At 55.5% G+C, this 25,662-nt stretch overlaps 3 protein-coding genes across 11 annotated transcripts; 1 reads left to right on the top strand and 2 right to left on the bottom strand.

Moving 5' to 3' along the window:
- The first annotated feature begins 3,413 nt into the window (after positions 1 to 3,413).
- Positions 3,414 to 15,148, top strand: VANGL2 (VANGL planar cell polarity protein 2). Of its 3 annotated transcripts, none has more exons than XM_085533646.1 (9): positions 3,414 to 3,524; positions 7,469 to 7,604; positions 8,886 to 9,149; positions 9,233 to 9,353; positions 10,870 to 11,477; positions 11,827 to 11,963; positions 12,238 to 12,373; positions 12,640 to 12,871; positions 13,132 to 15,148. In XM_085533646.1, the coding sequence occupies exons 3-9, from the start codon at positions 9,079 to 9,081 to the stop codon at positions 13,390 to 13,392; spliced, it is 1,566 nt and encodes a 521-aa protein (XP_085389772.1). In that variant the 5' UTR covers positions 3,414 to 3,524; positions 7,469 to 7,604; positions 8,886 to 9,078; the 3' UTR covers positions 13,393 to 15,148. The 3 variants fall into 3 exon arrangements, with proteins under 3 accessions (XP_085389772.1, XP_085389771.1, XP_085389770.1); XM_085533645.1 differs by lacking the exon at positions 3,414 to 3,524 and adding an exon at positions 3,620 to 3,816; XM_085533644.1 differs by lacking the exon at positions 3,414 to 3,524 and adding an exon at positions 3,620 to 3,828.
- Positions 15,149 to 16,224: 1,076 nt separating this feature from the next.
- Positions 16,225 to 18,708, bottom strand: LOC146751715 (uncharacterized). 2 transcript variants are annotated; one of them, XM_085533654.1, is made up of 7 exons: positions 18,438 to 18,708; positions 17,649 to 17,849; positions 17,422 to 17,523; positions 17,095 to 17,133; positions 16,963 to 17,012; positions 16,715 to 16,798; positions 16,225 to 16,580 (listed from the first exon to the last, which is right to left on the bottom strand). In XM_085533654.1, the coding sequence occupies exons 1-7, from the start codon at positions 18,496 to 18,498 to the stop codon at positions 16,518 to 16,520; spliced, it is 600 nt and encodes a 199-aa protein (XP_085389780.1). In that variant the 5' UTR covers positions 18,499 to 18,708; the 3' UTR covers positions 16,225 to 16,517. The 2 variants fall into 2 exon arrangements, with proteins under 2 accessions (XP_085389780.1, XP_085389781.1); XM_085533655.1 differs by having other exon boundaries at positions 16,237 to 16,577.
- A 70-nt stretch (positions 18,709 to 18,778) lies between these two features.
- LOC107324445 (SLAM family member 5-like) lies at positions 18,779 to 24,646 on the bottom strand. 6 transcript variants are annotated; one of them, XM_015884469.3, is made up of 9 exons: positions 24,467 to 24,646; positions 22,951 to 23,244; positions 22,599 to 22,865; positions 22,435 to 22,461; positions 21,981 to 22,076; positions 21,852 to 21,896; positions 20,608 to 20,660; positions 20,187 to 20,291; positions 18,779 to 20,016 (listed from the first exon to the last, which is right to left on the bottom strand). In XM_015884469.3, the coding sequence occupies exons 1-9, from the start codon at positions 24,513 to 24,515 to the stop codon at positions 19,771 to 19,773; spliced, it is 1,182 nt and encodes a 393-aa protein (XP_015739955.2). In that variant the 5' UTR covers positions 24,516 to 24,646; the 3' UTR covers positions 18,779 to 19,770. The 6 variants fall into 6 exon arrangements, 5 of the variants coding, with proteins under 5 accessions (XP_015739955.2, XP_085389775.1, XP_015739956.2 ...); XM_085533649.1 differs by having other exon boundaries at positions 21,981 to 22,095; positions 24,467 to 24,591; XM_015884470.3 differs by lacking the exon at positions 22,435 to 22,461 and having other exon boundaries at positions 24,467 to 24,621.
- Positions 24,647 to 25,662: the final 1,016 nt, after the last annotated feature.

The raw sequence follows: 25,662 nt of genomic DNA, 5'->3' as shown, positions 1-25,662 counted from the left end.
CTCGGAGTGCCCGCTTCCCTTCTTCTTTCCTTTTTACCTTGTTTGTGACCACCTCCTCCCAGCAGCTGTGGAGTTCTGGAGGCGATGGTGGCAATGTGACGAGCATCCCCCCAGTGCCAGAAAAGGGATGGGAACATCTGCTCCAGGCACCAAGCATCCCCAATTGAGCCACCTTCACTCTCCCTAAGCTATCAGCACGACCTCAGCTCCAGAGCCCCCATCACTTCTCTGCTCCTCTCCGTCCCCTCTCCCCATCCCTTGCCCTGTCCCCATGAGCCCCCAATGCCCTCCTGCTCCCTCGGCCCACCCTTTGCGATGTGGGGAAGCAAGTTTGCGGCTCCTTTGTCTGCTCTGCTCCTGAGCGTCCCCCGGGGGGCAGGCTGCAGCTGTTCGCCGACTTGCTCCAAATTTCTTCATATAATCAATTGGCCTCGGCAGCCACTCGGCTCAGCGGAGATGCATCAAAGGGGAAATAATAAAGATGGGGAGGGAGCGAGGGGGGGAAGAAGGCAGGGGAAGGGCAGAGAGCTGGAGGCGATTGCAGCTGATGGAGATTGGAGATGCCCCCAGTACTCCCAGCCTGCCCCACTCACTGAACACAGCCCCAGCCCCATCTCTTCCCACCAGCATAGGGATGACATTAGGGGAACTCAAGCCCCTGCATCAATCCCAGACCTCTGCTGTCCCCGGCTGCCAGCCCCGGCCCTGACATATGGTCCTCATTGTGCCACGCACAATGGCAGCACTTCATGCTCATTCATTCTTATCCCGGCCTCACTGTCGCCTCCAGACAGATTGGGTCCCTCATCCACTCTTTGTACTCAGGGGTCTCTGCTCCCTGGGTGCTCCCCTGCTCTGTATCTGCTCCCACTGCTGCTTCCTGCTGTCTCCATGCACATCTCCATCACTCTAAGTGATACTGAGCATACAGGTGGGTGCTCGCACACGGAAACCTTCACCCAACATTTGAAAAGGAATCACATAAAATAGCCCCAAACACGCCAAAAAGGTGACTTGCATGAAATCACCGGGCTGCTCCTGCCCAGCAGTGAGGTTGAACCCCCTCTCTGCTGCTCTCTGTCCTCCAAGAGGTGCAGGGAGGCAAACCCCACTTTGGAAAGGGGGAAGCAGCCTGCCAGGGCCTGGTGTGCCCCCAGCGGGTGGCCTTGACCCCAAGGATGTCACCACGGGCAGCAGCTGTGTCCCCATCTATTCTGTGTGAGGCAGTAGTGCCATCTGCTGGGTCCCCACGACAGGGTCCTGCAGGCTGATGCTGGCTGCTGGTACCCCAGGCTGGGCAGTGGAGGGGGGGGGGGGGGAGAAACCCCATCCTGAGCTTGGTGGGACATTCCCAAAGCTGCAATGCTGGATCTGAAGGGATGATGCTGGGGAGGATAGAGAGCAGACCCCTCTTCTTTCAGAGCAGGGAAAGCCATCTGGGTCCACGCGACGGTGTGGTGATAACATCAGTGCAGATAAGAGACGATGACATCAGCAGAGGTGAGAGATGATGATGATGATGACATCAGTGCAGATCAGGGCAGGGGGTGTGCAGCTGCTCAGGGTGCCCCTCAGGCTGGGTTGCAGTTGTGGGTATTGCTTTTGGGGTGGTAGCAAAGAGAGGGGTCTTGGGGTGCCCTCCCCATAGCACAAGGTGGGGAATAAGGCTTCTTTGCAGGAGATTTACAGGAAGAGGCATCTGTACCCGAGATGTGAGTGCTGCATTGCTGAGTCCCGGTACCAATACACTGCCCAATATGGGACATGAAGGTGGGAACGGTCCCTGTAAATCACCAGGTAGAACAATGAGGCTCTTCCCAGATGGCAAGGAGGCTCCCGCAGCCCCAGCTGGCCAGGAATGAGCTCCCAGTGCCCATTAATCACTCCTGGAGCAGTAGGACTGCCCTGGGCAGCTGGCTGCAGGGGGAAGGGAGAAAACAGCAGTGGGGCACCCACCCTATAGCAAGCCCTAAAACCCCCATCCAGCCACTGAACCATGTATAAGGGCAACAGTGACCCCCCAGCTGTGACCCGAACAAGCTGAGATCCATCTCCAGGGCTAATGCTGGGTGCAGCATCACCATTCCTCGTCATTATACAGTAAAGACACAACGATCCCGAACAACCCAGTCTGCCCTTTCCATCCTTCTCCCTATGTCCAGCCATGTGCTCAGTAGGGCAAGAAATAATACCGGGCACCACCCAGCATCTCTACCGTATTGATATGGGATGGGGGTAGCTCCCCAACCCATAACCAGGGCTGTACAACGCCCGAAAGAAAGAAAAAAAAATAGCCCCAAACTCATCTCCCAACGCCTCTTCCCTCCCCTTTAAGGCCAAACAAGCTATTTAAATCTCGCCAATGGTGTGCACAGGGAGAGCAGCACGTATCTCCATTGGACGGCACGGGGTGGGGGGGTGGAGGTTTGGGGGGGGTTTGGAGGCGGTCCGACCCCTTCCCATCCCAGTCTCATTGATATAAAGAGCCGAGCTCCTGGGGTGGCTGTTCCAGGCAGCGGATGAGCCCCCCCCTCACCGTGGTATCTTTGCTGTACACATTTGGGGGGGGGTGACCCCTTTACCCCCCCCAACTTTAGGGTCAAAGCCTAGCCGCTGTTCTCCAATGGGACCTGGTTTTGCAGGAGGTTCTGTGGGATCATACCCAGCCCATTTTGGGGGGAGAGGGCACACTTTCAGCTAATAAATGATTTGGGGGTGTTGCCCCCCCCGTACCCCCACTGCCCCAATGCAACAATAGGTGGTTGGAGCAGAGCTTGCTGCCTTCCTACCTTGTTTCTTAGGGTCGGGGGGACAGAGCTGCTGCTGGGTGCTTGTTCCTGGTTCCCCCCCCCCCCCCCCATGGGGACCCTAATTCCTGGTATACAGGCTCTTCAGGGGCTCAACCTGCTCCTTCCTCTTTGGTTGCCTGTATTCCTTCTTCCAGAGGGTGGGGGTTAGGGTTATTTGTGACCCCCTGCAGCCTTATCCGTTGCCTGCAGAGTTCAACTGTGTACCCTCCTCGTTCCTGGGGGCTTCCAGGTGCTTCCACTCAGCTCAAAGCTGGGCCCTACACCATCAACTTCAGCTGGATGCTCTGGTTGTGATGGACGTGAGCTGAGCTGGGCAGCCCTGATCACCGTGGGGAAAGGGCGGACATATAGGGGCAACGTAAAGCCCCAAAACACCCAGATCCGGGCAAAAAAAACCCAAGTTGGGAATGGGGGCACAGCTCAAGACCCATCCGAATCACCTCCCCCTGGATAAACCTTATCCTTGAGCAGAGGAACGTTGGGACACGAGAGCCCGGTGGGTTCCATGCTCCCATCCACGGGCTCTGCTGGGGAGGGATGAGATCCCCCGTAGGTGGGGAGTGGCGATGGGGCCTCCCATTGCGAGCAACCTCACACCCCCACCCCCCCCAGCCTCGCCGTCCCCTTGGAGCCCGGAGCAGCATCAGACAATGACTCCCCCGCCGTGCTGAGCCCCGGAGGGGCGCCGGGAGCGCTGCGCTGAGACAATGGGCGGTGCGGATGATGGGGAGGAGGGGGCTTAGAGGGGGGAGCGGCCAGGAACAGCGTCGGCGCAGGCGGGGGCTGCGGGGCGGTGCGGGGCCGTCGGTGGGGCGGGAGCTGCCGGTCCGGGGCGCGGTGGGGCTGGAAAGTGAGGAGCTGCGGGGCCGCTCCGTCGGGATTTGGGGCTTCCTCCGCCTTCTTCTCCTCCTCCTCCTCCTCCTCCTTCCTCCTCCGCCTCCTCTGCCGCCGCAGCTCCGGGATCCCGCTGCGCTCGGAGCCCGGGGGGGGGGGGACGCGCACAAAGGTGCGGGGCGCGGTGAGTGTAGGGCGGGGGTCGGGACCGGGTGGGGGCGGTGGGGTCGGTGGGGTTGGGGCTTAGCGGTGCATAGAGGGGTTGGAGGGGGATATGGGGACTTCCGTGGGCCGCGGCCCGGATGGGGGGGAGGCGCTGCGGGGTGTGGGGAGGGGGGTGAGGGAGGCAGCGTGGGGGATGCTCGGGCCCAGCTGGATTGGGGCTGGGTTTTGCCGTGCTGTGATTGCGGATTTCAAACCTCCGTGCCGGAGCTCTTTGTGCTCCCCACGGTGTAAAGCAGGGCCCGGGGGTGGGTATAGGGTTGGAGCTGGAGGGGTAGAGGTGAGGTGGGGGCTGCCCGGTACTGCTCACCTGCTGGACCCGGTTTGTCCCGGTGCTGTGAGCTCCGTGTCCCGTGTTGAGCTGCAATTAATGGGAGCAGAAGCTGAGCCCCCCCCCCCACCCATCCAAGGCCGTGTTGTAACACCGAGGCGGAGGCTTAGGGAAAAATATAATAATAACAAGAGAGAAGAATTAAATATTATCTTCACGGAGCCTTTTGGGACGGCTGTTACTTAATCACAGCAGTTGGGACCGAGCCGGGATCAGGGACAGCCCGATGCTGCCTTTGTGCTGGGGGAGGTGGGCATGGCTGAAGGTTCAATGGGAGATGCCTGGGATGCTGTAAGCCCATGGCTCCTGGCACTGTGGGATGTAGGGCAACCTGGTCCCCTCCTGCTGTTCCATCAGCAGCCCCCATCATCCCTGCAGGGATTGAGGTCTTTGGGTTGGCCCCATGTTAGGAAGGGTTACCCCAGGAAGGGCATTGCTGGTGTTTGCTCCTCTGCTAGGATTGATTTGGCTGTTTGGGTGATGCGATGCGGTGTCTTGTTTGGATCTGATCATCGCAGACAATGGGGCTGGAGGGGACATGGGGGAAGGCGAAAGCTCATCTCTCAGCATCAAGCACGAATGAAGCAGCTCCAGGTCTTCGGTCTGAGCACATCTGAGATCTCAGCTCTGTTCCTGAGGGGCCGGTGGATGCTTTATGGCTTTATTATGTGGCCAGGATGTTGGGCAGGGCCCTGGAGCAGCGAGAGCAGGGCTCTCCTCACCTGGCTGCCCCACTTGGAGCTGTCACGGGGTGATGGGATGCGGCTGATGGAGTCACTGCAAGGCCAAACCACAGCTCTGCCACCCCCAGCCCTGCACTGCCTTTCCAGCTTGGAGCCATGGACACCGCCGTCTGCCCGTCGCAGCCCTGCAGGATTTAGCATCAGGCACCTGGAATGGATTAAACAGATCTAGAACACATCTCCGAGCGCAGTTGTTTACCCAGCGAGCGTTGCTTTGGGGGTAGGAACTGTCCTTTGTGGCACTGATGTGTTGCATCGGAGCGTCCTGTGATGCTCATGGAGAAGCAGCACCCCCAAAACTATGGCATGGGACAGCACACAGCCCTGCAATGCATGGACATCTGGGACTGATGTGACAATGTGGCTATCATTCTGGGTACACGTGGATCAAGAGCAGCACATGGTGATGCCCCAGGAGCTGCATGCTAGGTTGAACACCACACTGCTGTCCCATTTGGAGCACTGCACCAGCAACCAGAGCACCTTGAAGGGCAGGGAAAGGCACAGCTCAATGAGGCTCCTCGGCGCTTGTCACGTTTTGCAATGCAAATGGCTATCTCTTTGCAGCGAGCCCTCATGCAAATCCCATGCTTTTAGTGCATTTTCTGGTTCTGCACCTGGCACAGCCCTTCCTACCTTCATGGAGGCAGTGGGTGCTCCGTTGTGGTGCTATAGATTGAGGCATGGCTGTGCTTTGTCCATTGCAACACAGTGGGAATCCCTGGGTGCTCACAGAGGGCCTGGGACGTTCGTGTGGATATTGTAACAATCCCGCGTGATGGTAATTAAAGCTGGCAGTTGGGAAAGGATATTAAACCTTCTGCATCCAAGCTGACGCTGAGCAATTTGAGAGCAGAATGGGACCCCCATGGGGGAATTGGATTAAGCCGCTCGGTCTTCCCATGGGCCGTCTGTGAGTCCCACTGAAGCTGCCAGCCCACGGATGTCTTCTCGCATGGAAGTTTGCAGAGTCCTCCATGGGAATGTGATGGTGGCACCTCAGGGCATTCAGCATCTGATGGAGCAACGTAGCCCCATTTGCAAGGGCTCCTTCCCAGCATGGGACTTCCAGCAGCAGGAGGAAATACAGCAAGGGAGTGCTGGGTGGGGAGGGGGCTTTGTGCTGTAGTGATGCTGTGCCAATGGTCATCAGCTCCTGCCTGGTCCTTTCCATCTCAGCCTCCTTGCAAAGCACTCATGGAGCTTTCTGCATCGTGCATCACCTGTGGGTGTCCAGCAGCCCCCAGGGTTGCATCCACAGCACTGCTCTGTGCCTGTCCCCATTGATTGTGGGGTGCAGGGGAACGGTGGTAGCTGTCCCTGCAAAGAGCCAACCCCAAGGACAGTGCCCATTGTGTGAAGGCAGCAAGGCATGGTGGTGCAGCGGAGCGAGCAGATGTGCTGGGTTCAGGGCTTGGCAGAGCCAGCACTGGGTCAGGAGGGGGCCCTGGCTCCCAGGCTGCAGGGAGCTGTGGGTTTGGGGGCTGTTTTGGGGGCTGTGTTGTGTCTGGCTTGGGGGCTGTACAGGGGGATGTTCACTGTGCTCTTCCCTGGATCAACCTCACCAAGGCCAGCCTAAAAGTCATAATGTTGGAGCAGGGCTGAGTGTCCCATAAGGTTTCCTGCTTGTGCTTCAGTCTTACCTGGCAGCCCTCTGGGCTCATTGGGAACATCAGCAGCAGTGGAGCCACACACTGGAATCCAGGACCCCAGACCAATATGATGCTGCCTAACTCAGTTTCCCAGTGATGCTTATGGTCCCAGTGGTGAATGGGATGGGGCAGAGTGTGTCCCACAATGTGGTTTTGCTCTGCCTTGCTGGGAAGAGGAAGATCAGGTTTGCTCGTTGGGCTTTTCCCTGGAGCTGTTTGAAATCAGAGAGTTTTCTCATCCAGAAGCACTTGGCTCTTTTGGGGTCATTTGAATACAAGGGATGGCTGGTGGAGATGTATGGGCTCAGGGGTAGGGAGGTGGCAGCTCCTTCTGCCCCCATGTGCTGGGGGCCCTCATCCCCATCTAAGCTCTGTGCACTTTGAAGCCACAATGCGATGCAGCCACATCCCAAACGCCATCCAGTCTGGACTTGAAGATGTCAAGAGATGGCAAAGCCTCTCCTCCCCTGGGGAGTTTGTTCTAATAGTTAATCACCTCGCTGTTAGAAAAGTGAGTTTTCCTCCTCATTTGCCTGTGTCTGGCTTCAGCTCCCAGCCCTCGGCGCTGCTCTGCTGGTGCAGGGGAGGGCAGAGCAAAGGGAAACCATTTCCAGCTCCTCCACCTGTGCTGTCGAACCAGCTCTCCCCCATCTACCAGGCAAACTTTTCTTTTTGAACAGCAATAATAATAATAATAATAAATCCCTATCCTGATACTGGCTCAAGGAGGGATTGGGTCTGGATGGGGTCAGGACCTATGGGTGATGCAGGAGGGGCTTTTCTCTGGGTTCTCATGGTGTAGATCCACAGGAGATGACGTGGTGGGGTAGGGATCCTCCTTCCCTCCTGACTCCCCCTTCCTTTTTCCCCCCCCAGCTTGGAGCCCGACGTGTGAGCAGTGCCCATGCCCCATTGCCTGCCAGCTGGATGCCGTCCCCGCTGCACACTGATGATGCCCCGTGCACCCCGGTGACCACTCAGACGGGGACAGCACCCGTCTGCAGCCCAGCTGGTGAGTCCCTACACTGTCCCCAAGCTGTCCCCATACCCTGTGGCTCCTCCAACTCACGGTGTCCAGCTTCTTAATGGCGCTAATGAATAGGGTTGGGGAAAAGCCCAGCCATGGCCCCCTGCGCCAAGCATTGTTCCTGCCAGAAACCCGATCCTGGCCTCCCAACAAAGCCCAAAAGAAAGGGGGGGTTGCTCCAGGGGGCTGTGTGTGTGTGGGGGGGGGGGGGTCCCTTTCTCCCTGCCCCTTCCCCCATTGCACGCTGGGGACGCTGGGACGAGCTCCTAGCCCCGCTGCCATCTCCTAGACAACCAGCATGGGGGGGCTTTTGTTTCCATAGTGATAAATGTGCGAGCATCCAGCATCTGGGACAAAAGGGGGTCCTTGTCCATCCCCCCCCCCTCCTTTGCTTCTTTTTCCCCTCCTCGACCCCATCTCCCCCTCTCCAAGGCCTCAGAGAAGAGGCCAAAAGATATTCGGGTTTTATTTGGTCTAAATAGCATTTCCCTGGTAACCCGCCCATCTAAACACAAGTGGCTCTGGTGTGCATTGGGGAAGGGGGCTGGGAAAGGGGTCGGGGTGCTGGTGGTCCCCCACCCTATCATCAGGGATCCAGGAGAGGCAGGCAGGGGGGCTGCCACCCTCCAGGTGGGTCTGGGATGTCCCCTAGGGGTATCACTGTGGCCATACAGCTCAGTGCAGGCATAGGTGGGCACACCACATTCATCTACACTTACATGTGCATGGGCACTTCCAATTCACACAGCCGCAGTTTGAGCCTGGGGTCCCATCCCAGAGCCCCCCAGCCTCACTGTTTCAATGGGGCTGCGGTGATCAGTGTGAGATGGCAGCTTCGTGTTGGGAACTTGTTTGGGCAGAGCCTCAGACTGTGAGTGGGGCTGGAGCCTGCGCCAGGCTCTTTTTTTTTCCTCTTCTTAAAGTTGGCTCCCACCCCAGGCACTTTCTTGGCAAATTAAAACAACGATTGTGATATTCATTAAAGTGTAAATCACCCGAAAGAACTCGGTTCAAAGCTCACTGTACAACAGTGTTACTAAAGGGGAAGGTAGCAGTCCTGGAATCAGCTTAGGTTTAACATGCAAGATGCCCCTAAGTGCCCCAAATTCCTCCATCTTTTGCCCACTGAGCTTCTGTTTTATGGGGATTGCAGGCAGGTGCTGGCCCCATGGGGATGCTCATGGGCAGCAGAACTCCAGGAGTCCCATGGTGTGGGTCTGGGGGCCATGGCAATGCCCTGACCCCATATGTCCCCCCATCCTGCAGGTGGCCATTCCCATTTCTCCAAGCAAAGCCCAGCCCAGCATTCAAAATAGAGTCCCTCAAGGTGACGGTTGACTTCCTGAAGGTGCCCCTTGGCCTGAAGAAGCCCCCTCTGAAGGAGGCCGTGGCCATCCCGGGGTCAGGCAAAGCCAAGCCTCCCAACGTGGAGCGGCACAAGCCTCGCCGTGCTGACAGCATGGACAATGAGTCGCAATATTCGGGCTACTCCTACAAATCCGGGCACTCCCGCAGCTCCCGCAAGCACAGGTGAGGATTGGTGCATGCTTGGGGGGGTCTTCTGTCTCCAACCTGGGCATGCACCCACCCTGCTCTCCCCCTGTGCCTTACAGGGATCGAAGAGACCGGCATCGCTCCAAGAGCCGGGATGGGAGTCGTGGGGACAAGTCAGTGACCATCCAGGCACCAGGAGAACCCCTGCTGGACAATGAATCGACCCGGGGGGATGAGAGGGTAAGGATGGGAGGGGTGGGTGAGTTGTGTCTGTCAGGACAGGGGGACATGTGGAAGGAGATGGGGCTGCTGCATGAGCTGCCCAGGGTGGAAAATGCCTTTGGGATCAGCTCCCTTGGGATTGGTTTCCTTGGGATCAGCACCTTCAGGATCAGGTCCCTTGGGATCAGCTTGCTGGGGATCAGTGCCTTTGGGAGTGGTTTTTTTGGGATCAGTGCCTTCAGAATTGGTTCCCTTGGGATTTATGCCTTTGGGATCAGCTCCCTCGGGATTGGTACCTTTGGGATCAGCTCACTCCGGATCCACTCCAGCTCTTTGCTCAGCGCCTGCAGGGCGACGCCGCCTGGCTCTGCCAAGCTTTAATAACCCCAACTCTCCAGCTTTGGGAGGATCAAACAGACGAGCGGGTTTGTGCAGCTGGGCAAGCTCTGTTGCTGGTGGTGCGAGACCTGAAGCCTCCAGAGGGCTGCTCCAGCCCAAGTTGTGCAGCAAAATCTCCCTGACCTTGAGCAGCGATGCTCTGCATGGACACAAAGGGGGTTTGGAAGGGTCCAAACCAGGCACCAGCTTCTCCACACTCTCTGCTTTTGAGCCCTCCAAAGAATCCCTGCTGGGGGTGGTTCTGCTGCTTCTGTATGGGATGAAACCTCCAGCATATGGAAATTCCAAGAGGAAAATCACAATACAATAGAGCCCCCAGCTTCAGTCGTGCCAGAGCAGAACAAGAGGATGGACAGACAGACAGACCCTCGGTGTTTTCTATGGCTGTGTGGTGACATCTTTTTCCCTTTGCTGAAGCTCTGTGTGCTTAGTGGGAAGAGAACAAAGCTCATGTCCACACCTGTGTGACTTCAGTGGAAAAAAGAAATGAATGGGCTCAGAGTGGCTGCACTGCTGGACTGCCTCACTGTGTTTGGGAAGAGATGCATCGGCTGCTGGGATTTTACTGGTGGATCTTTTCCATGGAAGTTTTGCAGTAAATACTACTGAAAAAAAAAACAGCAGACAAACCCTCCCCCTGAAAAAAAACCCAAGCATATTAATAAGGAAAAGAGGTTTAACTGCTGCATCCTCTGGGGAGAGATACATACCCCAAAATGGGCTCATGGGGAGCCGGCGTGTGGCCGCCGGCGCTCATCACCACCGATCTCATTCTGCTTGGTGCTGGAGCTGCACGGAGGAGGAGGCAGTGGCTGTGTTAGGACGGGGCCAGGCGTGTTGGCTCTGGCCCTGCTAATGAGGGGATTTGCCTGGAAACAGAATGCCTTCCACTTGCAGAGCCGCTCTCAGCCGCGTCGTGCACGCGGGGCGGAGAGGTGGAGCGCAGCGTGGAGCCTCCAAAGGGGAATTTCCTGCAGGGCTCTGCCTGCAGCGCTGTCCTTCGGCTGCTCAATGGGGGTGATGGCTCCAGCCAGCACGCCAGGCTTGGAGGTCTGATGTTGGGGGGGACATCGGGCTGTGTTGGGGTCCCATAGAGCTTCAGTGTTGCGCTTCATAACCCTCTCACCCTCCCCAGGATGACAACTGGGGCGAGACCACCACGGTAGTGACGGGGACGTCGGAGCACAGCATCTCCCACGATGACATCACACGTATCACCAAGGATATGGAGGACAGCGCTCACCTGGACTGCTCACGGCACTTGGGCGTCGCGCTGGCCGGGGCATTGGCTCTGCTCGCCTTCCTCACCCCTCTTGCCTTCATGCTGCTGCCCCAGCTGCTGTGGCGGGAGGAGCTGGAGCCCTGTGGGACACCCTGCGAGGGGCTTTTCATCTCCGTGGCCTTCAAACTCCTCATCCTCCTTCTGGGCAGCTGGGCACTTTTCTTCCGCCGCCCCAAGGCCTTTTTCCCACGTGTCTTCGTCTTCCGTGCGCTGCTTATGGTGCTCGTCTTCCTCCTGGTTGTTTCCTACTGGCTCTTCTATGGCGTGCGCATCCTGGACTCGCGGGACCGCAACTATCAGGGCATCGTGCAGTACGCCGTCTCGCTGGTGGATGCATTGCTCTTCGTGCACTACCTGGCCGTGGTGCTGCTCGAGCTGCGCCAGCTCCAGCCCCAGTTCACACTCAAGGCCGTGCGCTCCACCGACGGGGCCAGCCGCTTCTACAACGTCGGGCACCTCAGGTGTGGGGATATGGGGTGGGTGGGTTATGGGGCGGCACCGTGTTTGGGTGGGCTTGGGCTGTGTGGGTGCTTGTGCAGTCCCATGTGTTTGTGTGCGTGCATCTGCATGTGTGCATTTGTGTGCACATCTGTATTCATGAGTGTGTGCTTGTGCACATGCAGCTGGATGTGTACATGCTGCGTCCTGCTGCTCTCCAGCAATCCCTGTCTGGAGGAGCTTTGAGTGCCCAGGTATCCCTGTGTCTGCAGTGCCAGCTCTGTGCCTCCCTCCTGTCCTGTCCCCATATGCCTGCCCCAGCGCAGTGCTAACCTGCTCTCTGTGCTCCATGCCCACTGTATTTCCCTGCAGCATCCAACGAGCGGCTGTCTGGATCCTGGAGAACTATTACCACGATTTCCCAGTCTACAATCCTGCCCTCCTCAACCTGCCAAAATCCGTCCTGTCCAAGAAAATGTCCGGGTTTAAAGTCTATTCCCTCGGCGAGGGTGAGCTCCCATTCCCTTGCCTTCTCCTCTTGTTCCCCTTCCTCTTGTCCTAGTGTTTTCCTCCCCACCCCTGACCCTGCAGGCTCCATCCCATGCTGGGCTTCCAGCCGGTCTCTCCGGATTTGCATGCATTTGTCGCGGGCAAGCCGGGCGCCGGTTTCCAACCCACAGCAGAACCGCCCTGCTGCAAGCAGGAGCACGTCGGGCCCGTCCGTGGGATGGGGCTGTGCTGGCAGCACTTGGAAAGGGGAATATCTCACCCCTTTTCTTACAGAAAACAGCACCAATAACTCCACGGGGCAGTCCCGGGCTGTCATCGCTGCGGCCGCACGCCGGCGTGACAACAGCCATAATGAGTATTACTATGAGGAGGCAGAGCATGAGCGCAGGGTGCGGAAACGCCGTGCCAGGTATGAGGATGTCAGCAGGGAGTGGGATATGGGGGGGCTCTAAAGGACCATCCCAGGACCCAACCCCTCCCCGGGGAGCTGCGTTGGAGGGGGCAGCCATGGGTATCCCAAAGGGAACAGGGTGGTGGTACTGGGGTGAATTGCTTTGGGGTTCAGGTCTGGATTGTGGGGTGGAGAGGTGCCACATTGGCTCCTCCTGGGGACAGGGCCACATCCAAGTGGCTTTTGGAGATGTCCAAGGGGACAGCATGAGTGTTTCTTGGCAGGCTGGTGGTGGCAGTAGAAGAGGCCTTCACCCACATCAAAAGGCTGCAGGACGAGGACCAGAAGAACCCACGGGAGATCATGGACCCACGGGAAGCAGCCCAGGCCATCTTTGCTTCCATGGCAAGGGCCATGCAGAAATACTTGCGCACCACCAAGCAGCAGCCCTACCACACCATGGAGAGCATCCTGCAGCACCTCGAGTTCTGCATCACCCATGATATGACGCCCAAGGTGTGTGGAGTGGGACGAGGGACCCCAGGGTGGGTTTGCCCAAACACATGAGAGCATCTCTCATCAGGGTGAGGGGTGGGAGAGCGTTTCAGTGCTGTGCAGCTGGAAAAGTGGGTGTGACAGCAAGGGAGGAAAGGATGGGGCAGGTTCCCAGCCGCTGGGAGGCTTTTCCTGCTGGACCTGCTGGGCAGCTCTGGGCTGCAAATAAATAGAAGTGTGAGCAGTGTGAAGGTGATGTTCACACGTCTTTTCTCCTGCAGGCATTCCTGGAGAGGTACCTGAGTGCTGGGCCCACCATCCAGTACCATAAGGACCGCTGGCTGGCCAAGCAGTGGACGCTGGTCAGTGAGGAGCCGGTGACCAACGGCCTGAAAGATGGGGTGGTCTTTGTGTTGAAACGCCATGACTTCAGCCTGGTGGTCAGCACCAAGAAGATCCCTTTCTTCAAGCTCTCAGAGGAGTTTGTGGACCCCAAGTCGCACAAGTTCGTCATGAGGCTGCAGTCTGAGACCTCCGTGTGAGCACAGAGTTGCTGCAGGGGCTTTGGGGTGGCCTGGATCATGCAGGTCCCTGAGCACCAAGCCCCTTCCCCGGCACGAGGCCGCTCGGTGCCCATCCCCACGCTCCCACATCCAGCTCCTCGCAGCCATCCCCAGGAGGCACTGCCAGCACAGCACAGTGTCACAGCTGGACGGGCAGCATCTCAGTGCCATCCCCCCTACCCAAGGGCTGACCTTTGGCTGAGTTCATTGCACCAGCAGCCTTGCTCGTGGCCAGGTCTGAAGCATCTCTTGCGTCTTCCTCTTCAGCTGCGACCGCTGCGTCCTCCGGTCTTAAAGCATCACCTGTGTCTGGGCTGGTTGGTAATAATGTCACTTTGGGAGTGTTTTGCAAACTCCTGTGATCTGAGGCTGCTATGGAACCCTTCTCTTTTCCCCATGATTGGGGCAAACCCCACAGGCACGGTGCTGCTGCCATGGGAGACCCTCAGCTCCCTACTACTTTGGGCATGGAGCTCCTCACAGAAGCAGGAGGAGATCTGATGATGAAGCTGAGAAACATCCCAGCGATGTGGGTGCCCCAGCTTTCAGCACACCCCTCATATAGGGCTGTTGCCCCATTCCAACACGTGCTGGCTGCCAGGACCACAGAGATTGGAAAAGATCATTGAGTTCACTCATCCAGCATCACCTCTAATGCTCATCTCTCAGCCTCGCGGGGCTGGTGAGGGGCAGTGGGATTTGGGGTGCAGCACCCCATGGCTTACAGTAGGACAGCCCAAAGCACCCCCAGACCTTGGTGCTGGTTCCAAAGGGCTTCTTTATGGAGACCATGCTCAGTGGGCTCCTCGCTCCTGTCCTATGGAGAGGTGGTGATGCGGTGACCCCCAGGGATGCGGAGCAGGGGGGACCCCAATGCTCAGGGCTGCACTACAGCTTCTGCCTTTCCTCAGCTCTATGAGGGCTGCCAATACCTCGTGGGGGTTCCTGTATTTATCCACTTTTCATCCTGGGGGTCACCCCGAGCCAGGTTTGGGCTTTCTTTGGCCCTGAGAGCTGCCAAACCTCATCACTGTGACACGCGTGTCCCCCATCCCTACCCAAGGGGCTGGGGGCTTCCCAGTAAGCACCAGTAGCAGAAAACGGATCCAAATGGATTTCAAGGGCTTAACCCAGCACAAAATGGGTGGGATGTAGTGTGTGTGTGTGGAGGGGGGGGGCTCTGTCCCAAATTCCCAGGGATTTTTCTGGAAATCTCTTTTATTTTCCAGACTTTCCATGGTTTTTGTGACCCCGCTCAGCCCTGTGCAGCTTCCAGTCCCGTTTACACACGTGGCCCTTTGGGGGTTGGTGCGGCCAGGAGCCCAATTTGGGGGTTGTTTTATTGCGAAAAGAAAGACTTCTTCAGTGAGCAAGAGCAGATCTGTGTAGGCCTTGGGAAGGTTATGGGGTAGGGGGGATTGGGAGGGAGGGGGGGAAGGTGTTCCAGTTGAAATTGAAAGAGGAATAAACTTTGTTGGTCTCCAATCCCCGCAGAGCCAAGACATTGTGCATGTGTGTAGAAAAGAAAGGAGGGGAGAAGAGGGGAAGGGGGGGGGGAACCAAAAATAAAGCAGAATTGTAAAATTGTTTTTTTAATATATATCTATATAAAAAGAGGACAAAAAAAGGGCTCGTTTTTTTTTTTTACTGTTTGCAGTGTTAGGAAGTTGATTTATTATTATTGTTATTATTGTTGTTGTTTTGTTTTAATTTTGAAATAGAAGAACTAAAATTCTCTCTTTTTTTCTTATTTTTAATAAATCCATTGGATAGTTTTTGCCTTTGGCTTCCCCCCCAACCCCACACCTTTGCAGTGCCATATATGACCTCTAGAGAGCACAATAGGGAGGATGCTGTACTACCCCATGAGGGCTCACAGCCCAGCTATGGGATAGGAGTTTGTGGGGTCAGGGATTTAGGGTTTGTGGAGCTCAGGGTTTAAGGCTGACGTGGCTCCATTGGCCTCAAACTTTTGGCCAAGTGTTTGGGTTTATGGGACCGTGTTTATGGAGGGGAGGATTTGGTGTTTGTGGAGGTGAGAGTTGGTGGTTTGTGGAGATGGGGGCTTGGGTTCTGGGTTTGATGGGGGCACGATTGGGCATTAATAGGACCAAAGGTTTGGGGATGGGAGTAGCGAGGATTTAGGGTTTGCATGGCCAATGGTTGGGGATTTGTGGTGCCAAGGTCTTAGGGTTTCTTAGGGATGTATCTGAGGTTTATGGAGCTGTGAGTTTGCAGCTTATGGGACCAAAGTCTTGTGCTTTATGGAGGTGTGGGTTTGGGGTTTGTGAGACCAAATTCTGAGGATTATCTGGTCAACAATTTGGAGATGATGAGGATGGGGATTTAAGCTTTTCCAGGGCCAAGGGCTTGGGGTGAGCAGAGCACAAGAGAGGGCTGAAGAAATACCCGAACCCTTTGGGATGTGTGTGTCTCCCACCCCATAGCCTGCAAACCCTGCAAGTGCTGCATGCAAACAGCAGATGTGCACAACGCCCACAGCTCAGCACCCACCTGCACCAGCACCCGTGTCACTGGGAAGGGATGTTGGTGGTCCCTTTGATGGTTTTTTTTTAGTGCTTTTTGAGTTCCTGTTCTCAGCCCCCCACGCATCACCCTGAGCCTGCACCTTGCACTTTGCTGTGCATGGGGGGGAGCAGAGCAAGAGGCGGATGGGGCTGCTGCTCACTGCATGATTAATATAGCACTAACATTTCCAATCATTCCCCAGTTCTTAGCTACCCCCCGCTCCTTCCGTGTGCTGGGCCATGTAGGGGTAAATGACAGCTTGATGGTGCAGAAAATCCAGGATTTCTAGGGCAAAAGGCTGCTTTATTGGCTCCATTATGAACCATTGCCCTCCCTCCCCCCCAGCTCTATCTCTGGGTGCAGTAAATACACACATGTCCCACACAGGTCCCCATTTTGCAGGGAGGTGGCCGTGCACCAGAGCATCCATTGGCAGAACCCAAGTGGCCTGTGATGCTCACATCTTCCTGCATCCATCTGTCCCCTGCCCAGGTGTGTTGGCACAGTTTGTCCCTCTGGAGTGGCCTTATATTCCTTCAGGGTATCCAAAAGCTGCTGGCTCCCCTGCTTCATCCTCAGTCATCAACAGGAACCCCAGAGCAGAGGGGACTGCCTGCAGTGGTGGGGTCTGTGGGCTGCTGAGAAGCAAAAGGGGGGTGATGATGAGGACATAAGCCCTAGGGCACACTGAGAGCATCCAAAAACCCTCCTGCTGGTGCTTTGGGTGCACCCAAGTTTGTGGGCTGATGGCATCAGGGATGAGGTGAAATACCTGGGAAGGCTGTTCTGAGGGGGGGGCTGGCAGGCTGGGGGTGGTCTTGCTCAGCTCCTGGGGCAGTGGGTTGTCTGATCTCTTCTGCAAGAGAGGGACAATGATGCAAAATAAAATGCTGAGCATCCTCAACCCTGCACATCACAGAGGGGAAACTAAGGCACAGAATGCAGCTTGTCCAAAGCAGATTTGGAATGGGGGAGGAAGGGGGGATGGGGGCAGGAAGAGCAGCTGGGGAGCAGCCCCACCTGAGCAGCAGGAACAATCAGAGCTGTGTCGTTTTCTGGGTCAGCCACATCTGTAATGGAGTGAGTGGAGGTGAATCCAAGCAGTAGGAATGGGTAAAGAATGTTCCAGCAAGAAACCAGCTGAAATCTCACCTGAAAAATCACTGATGGAGGTGGTTGGCTCTGGTGTCCCTGTGGGATAAGGGAGACACACATGTTACAATAAGGAGGCTGGAAAAAAAAAAGAAGAAAAACAACCTGGAAAACCAGGTTTTCCCTGGGATGAGCTGGGAAGGTGGTTTGAGATTTGCTTGGCTCTGTGTTGAGGCCAAAACAGGGCGGCCCAAATGGTGCCAAACTGAGCAGGAACAGCCGTCCCAGGGGAGGTGATGCTTTGAAGCATTTTGTGGTGCTCTGAGGTTGCCAACACCCTTTCCTGTGAAGCCTGGGTGGTGCCATTGCCCCAACACAACAGCTCACCGTTGCTTTTGGTCCTGCGGTAGGTGAAGAAGAGCACGAGCAAAGCAATGACCACAAAAATGATGGGGGTCCAGTACCTGATGGGAAAACCCCATTCATTTCCTATGGAAAGAGACAAGAGCTGAGGGCTCCCTGCCCATGACAGTTCACCAGGGTCTCTGGGGGCTGCAGGACCCTCCAGGGCAGTGGTGCATCCCCAAGCCACATCTCCTCTCCATAGGACTCACGGGTTTGGTTCCCTGGGGCACCTGCTTGCAGTGGCACAGTGATGGTGGTGGGGTTCCCAGTACCAGAGGGGCTGGGGGAGCCCATTGGTCCTGTTGTCAGCCCACTTACATCCCTGGTGGTTGTGGTGGGAGCTCCCTCTGAGATATCACTCTGCTGGGTGATGTTGCTGTCCCCTGGCCCATCTCCTTTGAGGGCGAACGCTAAGAACAAAGATCATTAATTCACATTAGGGCTGAATAGCCTCAGCAGCACCAACACCATGCTTTCAAATGTCAGGAACTCAAGGTAAGACTGATTCAAATCTCCCAGAAGAAGGTGCTGCAGTGGGGGCTGTGCACAGTGGGGGAATGACACCAGGGGATTTTTGGAGCCAGCAGCATTATAATGGTAGGGAAAGTGTGAGGGTGGTGGTGGTACATCAGGGCTTTAAGGCTGAGCGTGCCCCATGGCACATTGCAACAGTGGGGACATCGTGGTTATGCGCTCACGGTGACGCAGCCACTGGAGGCAGGAAAGCTGTTAATGAGGGTGGTTGCACTCTGGTGTGCAATAGGGCTGGGGTGCACACAGAGAGTCCCAAAGATGTGCGAAGGGCTGAGGACAGCGAGCAAAGCAGAGTGAGCACGTAGTTCTGCTTCCTGGAGCCTGGCTTTGCAGCACCGCCCTGCAATCTTGGTGTCACACCTGCTGCTTTCACACCACGCCACCCACTTTTCTCCCACCTCCTCCCCCTCCTCCCCACCTCACCATGGGTGCTGGGACAGCCCCTGACCCCCAACCCCACTCACCGACACCCACACAGAGAGCAGCAAGGCAGAGTCCCCCGTGCCCCACTCCTTTCGCCTCCATCCTCTACTGGGAGCCCCTACCGCAGCCTTGCAGTGTGCCTTCCTTCCCCTTTTTTTGCCTTGCCAACGGCTTCCTGCAAGCATGAAGGTGTTGGCAACATCATGGGGTGATTCATGGCCTAATATTATCCCTGGGGGCATTGCTGGGGCTGTGATGGGGCAATGGATAAAGGGCGAATGGTGGTGATGCCCCGGTGCCACCACATTGTGCACAGCCCCATCCAGCTGCATAGGGCTGGGACAGGTTTGGATGAACCCTTTGGATAAACACATGACGCACAGAGGATCAAATCTGTTTTTATTTGATGGATACGAATTCAAGACACAGAAAAAATGAACCATGCATGACCACGGTATGAAAATGTAGATAACACACCGTGGGTTTGTCAATAAGATGGTTTTCATCCGAAAAAAAAGAAGAGAGAAGCAGAAAGAAATGGAGCTCAGATGTGCCTTGCATTTCTATTCTGGCAGCTCCTAGAGGGCTCTCCTGTGCCAAGCACTTCAAAGGATCTCCGGTTCCATCCCTGAATAATTCAGTATCCGTGCAGACAAGACAAAGAGCTGGGGAAGCAGCACGTTGGGAGTGGTGTCCGTCTGGAAATGGATGGCGAGGGGCACTGGGACAAGCAGAGCATCACATCCCCCCTCCCCTGCAGCCCAGTCCCTGCTAAGGAGCAGCCCCAGCTGTGTTCCCCATGCAGCATCTCAAGGCTGGCAGCTGCTCAGGGGGGCTCAGAGCTCCTTGTAACCACAAGGCTCCAGTGCTTCACATACCAGTATATAAAAGGAGTTGTGCAGAATGGCACCGAGCCACATTCCTTGTCACATATTCCCCTGAGAATGAACCCCCTCCTTCCCAGTGCAGCCCTGCACCATCTCCTGCAGGACCACACGTAGCTGAACTGCAGCACAGAGCAATGCTGGGTGTAGTGAATAGGCACTATGGAGACCATGAGGTTGATACAAGCATGGCAAAGGTGAGTGTTTTCACACTTGATTTTCTACCACGTTTAACAAAGTGTTATTTTTACTTTCTTTGTTCAGTAACAGAAGCAGTAAAGTATTCAGCAAGTTAAAAGAAGCAAATAAAATTGTGACTGGAAGGGGCTCATTGAGTCCTTCTGTCCCTCTGTGCAGCTTCTGCTGAGGCTTCTTGCTGTGGGAGCATCCCAAGAGCAACGTCTCTGCAGGGCAGGGCTGGGTGTGCAGCCACAGCTTTGGTCCTTGTCCTTTGGTGTGGCCACAGAGTGCAGAGATAGGATCCCAAACCTCACCCAGATGGCAACACATGATCAGAGCTCTTGTCCGAGGTGAGCACTGCGTCCCCAGAGCGCTCATCTCCTTGTCTCTGTGATGGATCCCCAGTGGCAGGGAGCAGATCCACGCTCACAGCAGGCATGTGGGCACTGCAAGGTTGTGCTATGGGATACAGCTCAGCCACTGTTGAGTAGGGGCTTTTCTCCTGCTCACAGTGCCCCAGCATCCTGCTGCTCATCTTCTCATCATCTGTCTGAGACTGCAAACAGACAAAGCTTTGCTTTAGCTCCTGGCAGCTGTGCCATCCCATGCCTCTGCATCAAGGCGCTGTGATGATGCCATGAGATGAGCTCCCCCATCCTGCTGTGGCTCAGCCCTGTCTCCACTCAGGGTCTCAGCACCCAGGGATGGTCACAAGCATCAACCCACCTGAGCCACGTTTTGGACGGTGGCATAAATGGTTTTGGAGGTCTCCAAATCTGAGGCTGGCGACTTCTTTGGGTCACCTTTCTGTTCCCTAGGGAACACGTGCATCTGTGGAAGAAGTTATTTAAGTGTTTCCAGGGCACAGAATGGGCACAGCTCCACAGGACCCCTGAGTTCAGTGGGGTGAGGAAGCACATCCCAGCACTGGACCCTGGAGGCACAGGGGAAATACAGGCAGGTGGCTGTGGCTGCCCCAACATTGAGTTCCCAGGAGGAAGCAGCAGATGAAGTTGGGGCTATCCAGCTGCTGTCCTTCCTCTGTGTCCCCACCACGCATCCCCTGTGCTGTCCCCATCCCAGACTGAGATCCTGCAGCTGTGCAGACCCATCTTGCCATGCACAAAAAGGACAGGGATAGACTCACCTGCTGGATAGAACCGACCTCAGCATACACCGTCGTGTTCTCTGCTTCAAGCCCTGCAAAGTCATACAGGTAGAGGGGCAGCCCCAGTGCTGGCAGCAGAATCACTGCTGCACCAATGGGATGCTCCTCACTGCAAGGATCCCATGCAAAACCACAGCTATGCACCTGCAGCCAAAGGCAACCAAAGCAACTTGCTATGGACAATCAGCTTTTTATTTATATACAGGATCCATGGCTGCTTTCATGCGTTTTCTTCTCCATTTTAAGTACCATTTCAGAAAGCATTGGTGTCAGCACATCAAATAGAGAAGGAGAGGGGGTTTACATCCTGTATTTGGGGCTCAGGGTCGTAATTTTCAGTTTCTATCATTTGAAACAGCCACGTGGACTTCCATTTGTGCAGCATTTTGCTGTTTCCCATAGAGGGGCTGGGCCCCAAAGAACAACCAGGGGAAACCTTTGCTCCAGGTGCTGGATGTGCCTGCACATCCCACTTGGGCAGACACAAATGCAAGACACAAGGCAGGAGCTCCCCTGTTTTGCATCAGCTTTATTTCAGCTTATGGAAAGAACAAAACATGCACATTGCAAAGGTCCATGAGATTCCCTTTAGGAATCAGCTGTGGCAGTGATGTGCATGGCACATCCACCACTGAATGGCCTTGGATGCCAGGGAGTGGAAACAACAGTTAGTCCCTCAAGACTGAACTGCAGCCAGTCCAATGCAGGATGTGTACCCTGAGCCTCAGCACAGGTGATGGAGTTCCTTCTACAAAGCCCCCAAAAGCAAGGAATCCAGGCAGCAGTGGTTTAGGGTGGCTGTTGCAGGCAGGGGATGCTCGGCTTGGCTCCTTTCTTTTACTGCATGGGACACAGCCACCTCACTGCTTGACTTCTCTGCACCCTGGCTGGCTCCCTCCTGTCCCCAGAGTCCCTCGTGCTTTGGAGATGTCCTCATGGCTCTGCTTCTTTCCCTTGGGGAGGGTAAAAAGGTCTCCAAAAAAGGATCATGGGCACCTTTCCCTGTCACTGTACATGAAGGGTGAAGGTATGGGGAGCACTGGGGGCTTGCAAGCCCAAGTATGACTAGGAACCAACACTGGGATCACACAGACATGGGGGGTGAATGCATGTGGGGCTGTGGGAACAGCTACACTCCCAAGCTGTGCTGATGGATGGTTTTCCAGTGATCTCAGTGACCAAGAATAGACAAGGAAAGAAGCTTGGGGAGCCAGGAACCCTACCTGCTCTGGGAGATGCAGGACCAGGTAGGTTGTGGCTCCTCCTTCCTGGGTAGAAGTGACACAGGGCTCCCATTAGCAGCAGCCCACACACTGTCACACAGGCAGGGAGCTGTGGACGCCGCACCTTACCTTTTAATTTAATAGCAATAATGATGATAGCCAACAGTAAGAGCAGTCCAATCACAAATCCCACTATGGTGACAGTGTGTCTGCTGGAAAAGGTGTCTGGGAAGAGAAGGAGGTTCTGGCAACAATAAAGGGATATCCCAGGCATGTTCCAAAGCACCTCTGCCCAGCATCAGAGCAGGGATGCTTCAAACCCTACTAAGCCTTTCCCACCTCGAACCTCTGTTCCTCCCCCCCCAACCCCCCTTCCTTTCCCAGTGGCAACGAGAGTGAATAATGCTGAGGCTTCTCAGAAAGCCTTGATATCCTCTGGGAGCTGTAGGAAGAGGTAAACTGCTCTGGCATCAGGTTCCCCAGTCTCCAGTGTGGAGTTGGGTCAGCATGGCAATAGCAGTGGTGCCTTGGGGGACCCTGTGACATTCAGGCATTGACCGGACGCAGGCAGTTGGTAACTCACCTGTAACAGGGATGCGGGCTGTGCTTTCTGGTGGTGTTGGGAAGAGAACAGGGATGGGAGAAGAGAACTGAGTGCATTGACAAAGCCCCTGACTGGGGATCCTTTGCAGGATGTGTCCTATCCCCAGTGCATCCCCAGCATCCCCCATGTGTGCAAGCTCTCACCTGCACAAAGGGCAGAGGGAAAGACTGTGGTGCTGCGGTTGCTGACGGGGTTCTTTGCTGTGCAGGTATATGGCAGAGGGTCTGGATCTGCAGGGTGCTGCCTCTCCACCACCAACAACTCAGGTTCTTCACTCTCTGGCTGCTCATTGTAGCTCCAAAAGAAGGAACTGTCCTCAGGGGGGTCCACTGAGCAGTGCAGCATGTAGCTGCAGCTCTCAGCTGAGCAATTCCACCTGGTGCAGCTCACTGTTGGCTCTGACAGTTCACCTGTGAGAAGTGTGGGGATGGGGGCTGTCAGCAAACCCCTCCACCCTGCTAAACCTGCCTGGGGCCAGAAGCAAAAGGCACTCACGGTACACGTGGAGGATGAATTTCATTTTGAACTCATTATTTTTTGCTAAGTAGGTGCCAGAATCACTCCTCCTCAGCTGTAAGATGGTGAGTGAGCTGCCATTGCTGGGGAAGACCAGGCGGGACATGAAGGATTTGTCAACAACCGAGCCATCAGGAGATGCCCCCAATTTGATGAACAATATGGGTTCGCCACGGAAGCTCCAGGCCAAGTTCTCTCCTATCAGGTTCTGAAGGTAGAACGTGACAGACTTGCCCTCGGCTGCAGCCACATCCATCCCATCACTGGCACACACTGAAAAGAAAAACCCAGCTGAGCCCAAGGGAGAGGTGATAGGGCTTCAAGGTGCTGCTCCTGGAGCCCTACCACCTTAGGAGATGGATTTTTGGTCCCTGAGCCCCTTCTTGTTCTTTGTACTTTCACATCCCCCAAGCACGTGGTGTGAGGCTGCACCAGGAGCATGCAAGGGGTGAAGCAAAAGCGCAAGGAGGAATTGGGATCAGCTCAGAGAAGTCAAGCAGGTTCCCTATTCACGGCAGATGAGACTGTGGAAAGCAGGTGGCTTCTTCCTTTAATTTAACATTTCCCTCTTCTGAGGAGGAGGAAGACACTGTCCTGTTGTTTTTGCTACTTCCCATTTTAAATCCCTGCTGCCTTGCTTGGATCTGGAGCGGAGCTTTCCCCTCAGAGCTTGGAAATAATGGATCCTGGCACCAGGATGTGCTCTCACCCCAGTGCTCATCTTTGAAGCCAAGCAAAGGCAGCTCTGCCCACCCTCCTTCCTTGGTGAAAGCACCAAGGATGAGCTGTCCTGTCTGTGGGGAAGTGCTGGTAGGGGAGATAGGGATGGAAGGGAAGGGATGGAAGAGCTGCTGCATGATGCATATCCTACAGTTCCCTGCCCTGGCTGGTAATGAAGGATGGGTCACCACCAGCATCAGAGCTGCACTCCCATTGCACCTGCAAGTGCAGCAGCCAGCTGCAGATCCTGCATGAAGCTTTGGTTTCTGACCACAAGGAACATCTCCAGCCTGCAGGGGAGCAAACCCCATTCTGAGCCAGCACCTGGCCAAAGCCAGGGCCCCAGCAGAGCTCATGCTGACTCTCCAGTACCTAAATACCCTGTGATTAAAGCATGAGAGCTGGAGGCATTGAAAAATCTGAAGCAGCTCATGGGTGGCAATAGGGCACAGACCCTGAGCTTGACGCAGGAGGGGAGCAGAAGGGCACAGAGAACAGTGGCAAGGCAGGAGCTGGCACTCATCACTGGTTAGAATATGCAGTGGGACCAGGATGAGATCTGGGATCTGCCCAACTGCTTTGGGACAGCATAGCAAAGCCCTAATAATGAGCTAAATAAACAACATCTGTCCCCACAGAGGGTACTGCACAATGTGCTGGTGGCTCCGTGATGGCACTGCTGGAGCTCTGTTCTCCTGGGTGTCCCCAAACCACCCCAACCTTCAAGATCCCCCCCTCTTCCCCATTCTGACCCCAAGGGAAGCGCACATCTCACCCTTGTTTGCTTTCTGGAGGAGGGAGGTGAGCAGCAGCCACCAAAACATGTCCGGCTGACCCCGTAGCGTGGCTGTGTGTGCTCTGCTCAGATAGGAACTTGCTTGCAGCGACAAAAGGAAGTGTGGGTGAATTCATAGTACTACAGGGTCATCACAGTCAGAAAAGAACTCTCAGATCAAGCCCAGCCCATCCCCACTTTGTCATCATCTCCAAACCCCCAAAAGTGCTGGGACACTTCAAAGGATGGTGACAACCCGCTGTGCCAATGCATCACCACTCCTTTAGAGAACGAATTGTTCCTAATATCCATTCTGATGCCTTCTTCTGCATCCATCGGCTCACCCCAAATGCTGTCCCTAAGGAAGGAATCTGTGATAATAGAATTCTTCCAAGCCCAGCAGCTTGGCAAGAGATGTGTGATGGAACTCCATAGTGTGTGCACTTTCTGGTAAGCTGGGAAAGAATTGAGTAGTCAATGGGGAGCAGTGTGTATGGGGGCCACATCTGGGTGAGCCCCAGCTCCCAGCTGCTCTCTGCCCTGTTGAGGACACAGGTGTGTGGATGGATGAAGGTGCACACTGTCCCCCTGGTGGCTGCTATCTCCATGTAGGGGCCTTGTAGGCATTTCCCTACCCACCTGCAAGTGCCTTTCCTTAAGACCAATTCAGTTTCTCAGCGGGCTCCCAGGTGTTCCTGGGAGGAGTGAGGTGCGAGAAAACCCCATGGGATACATGGAATGAAGACCTAAGGTGAGAAAGACTGCTTTCAGGCTTGAGTGTTGCAGTAGTGACATAAGGCATGAGTGCAGCTACATGTGTGAGCAGTGTGTTGGTGCTCATGGACCTCCATCACTGGGGCATGCAGTGTAAGGGAGATGAGAGCTGAGCTCTCTACCTGCACAAACTGCTCTATGGGCACCTCTGGCACTGGTTCTTACAGCAGCATGGCTCTCTACAGACTTCAAAAGGGTAAGAGGATGGAGAGGGAGGACCCATGCAGTGCTTTGACCCATGGAGGGCTTTGCCAGGCTGGTCAGCAGAGGGTCAGCTGAGACACAACAGCTACTTCCCCAATGGGGTTTATTTTGGGAAGCAGTCTCATCCTTGCACTGTATCAGAATTGGAGTGGGGAAGTGTGTAAGGCCAGATGGGGATGTCTAGCATTGAACTTGTGATGATTTTTCTTGCTGGGGTG

The sequence above is a fragment of the Coturnix japonica genome, unplaced genomic scaffold, assembly GCF_054131305.1.
Source record: "Coturnix japonica strain WE unplaced genomic scaffold, WE-NBRP24 Scf062, whole genome shotgun sequence".
NCBI classification, from domain to species: Eukaryota; Metazoa; Chordata; class Aves; order Galliformes; family Phasianidae; genus Coturnix; species Coturnix japonica.
The sequence above is the reverse complement of the archived record's forward strand: the minus strand, read 5'-3'. Positions and strand labels throughout refer to the sequence as shown.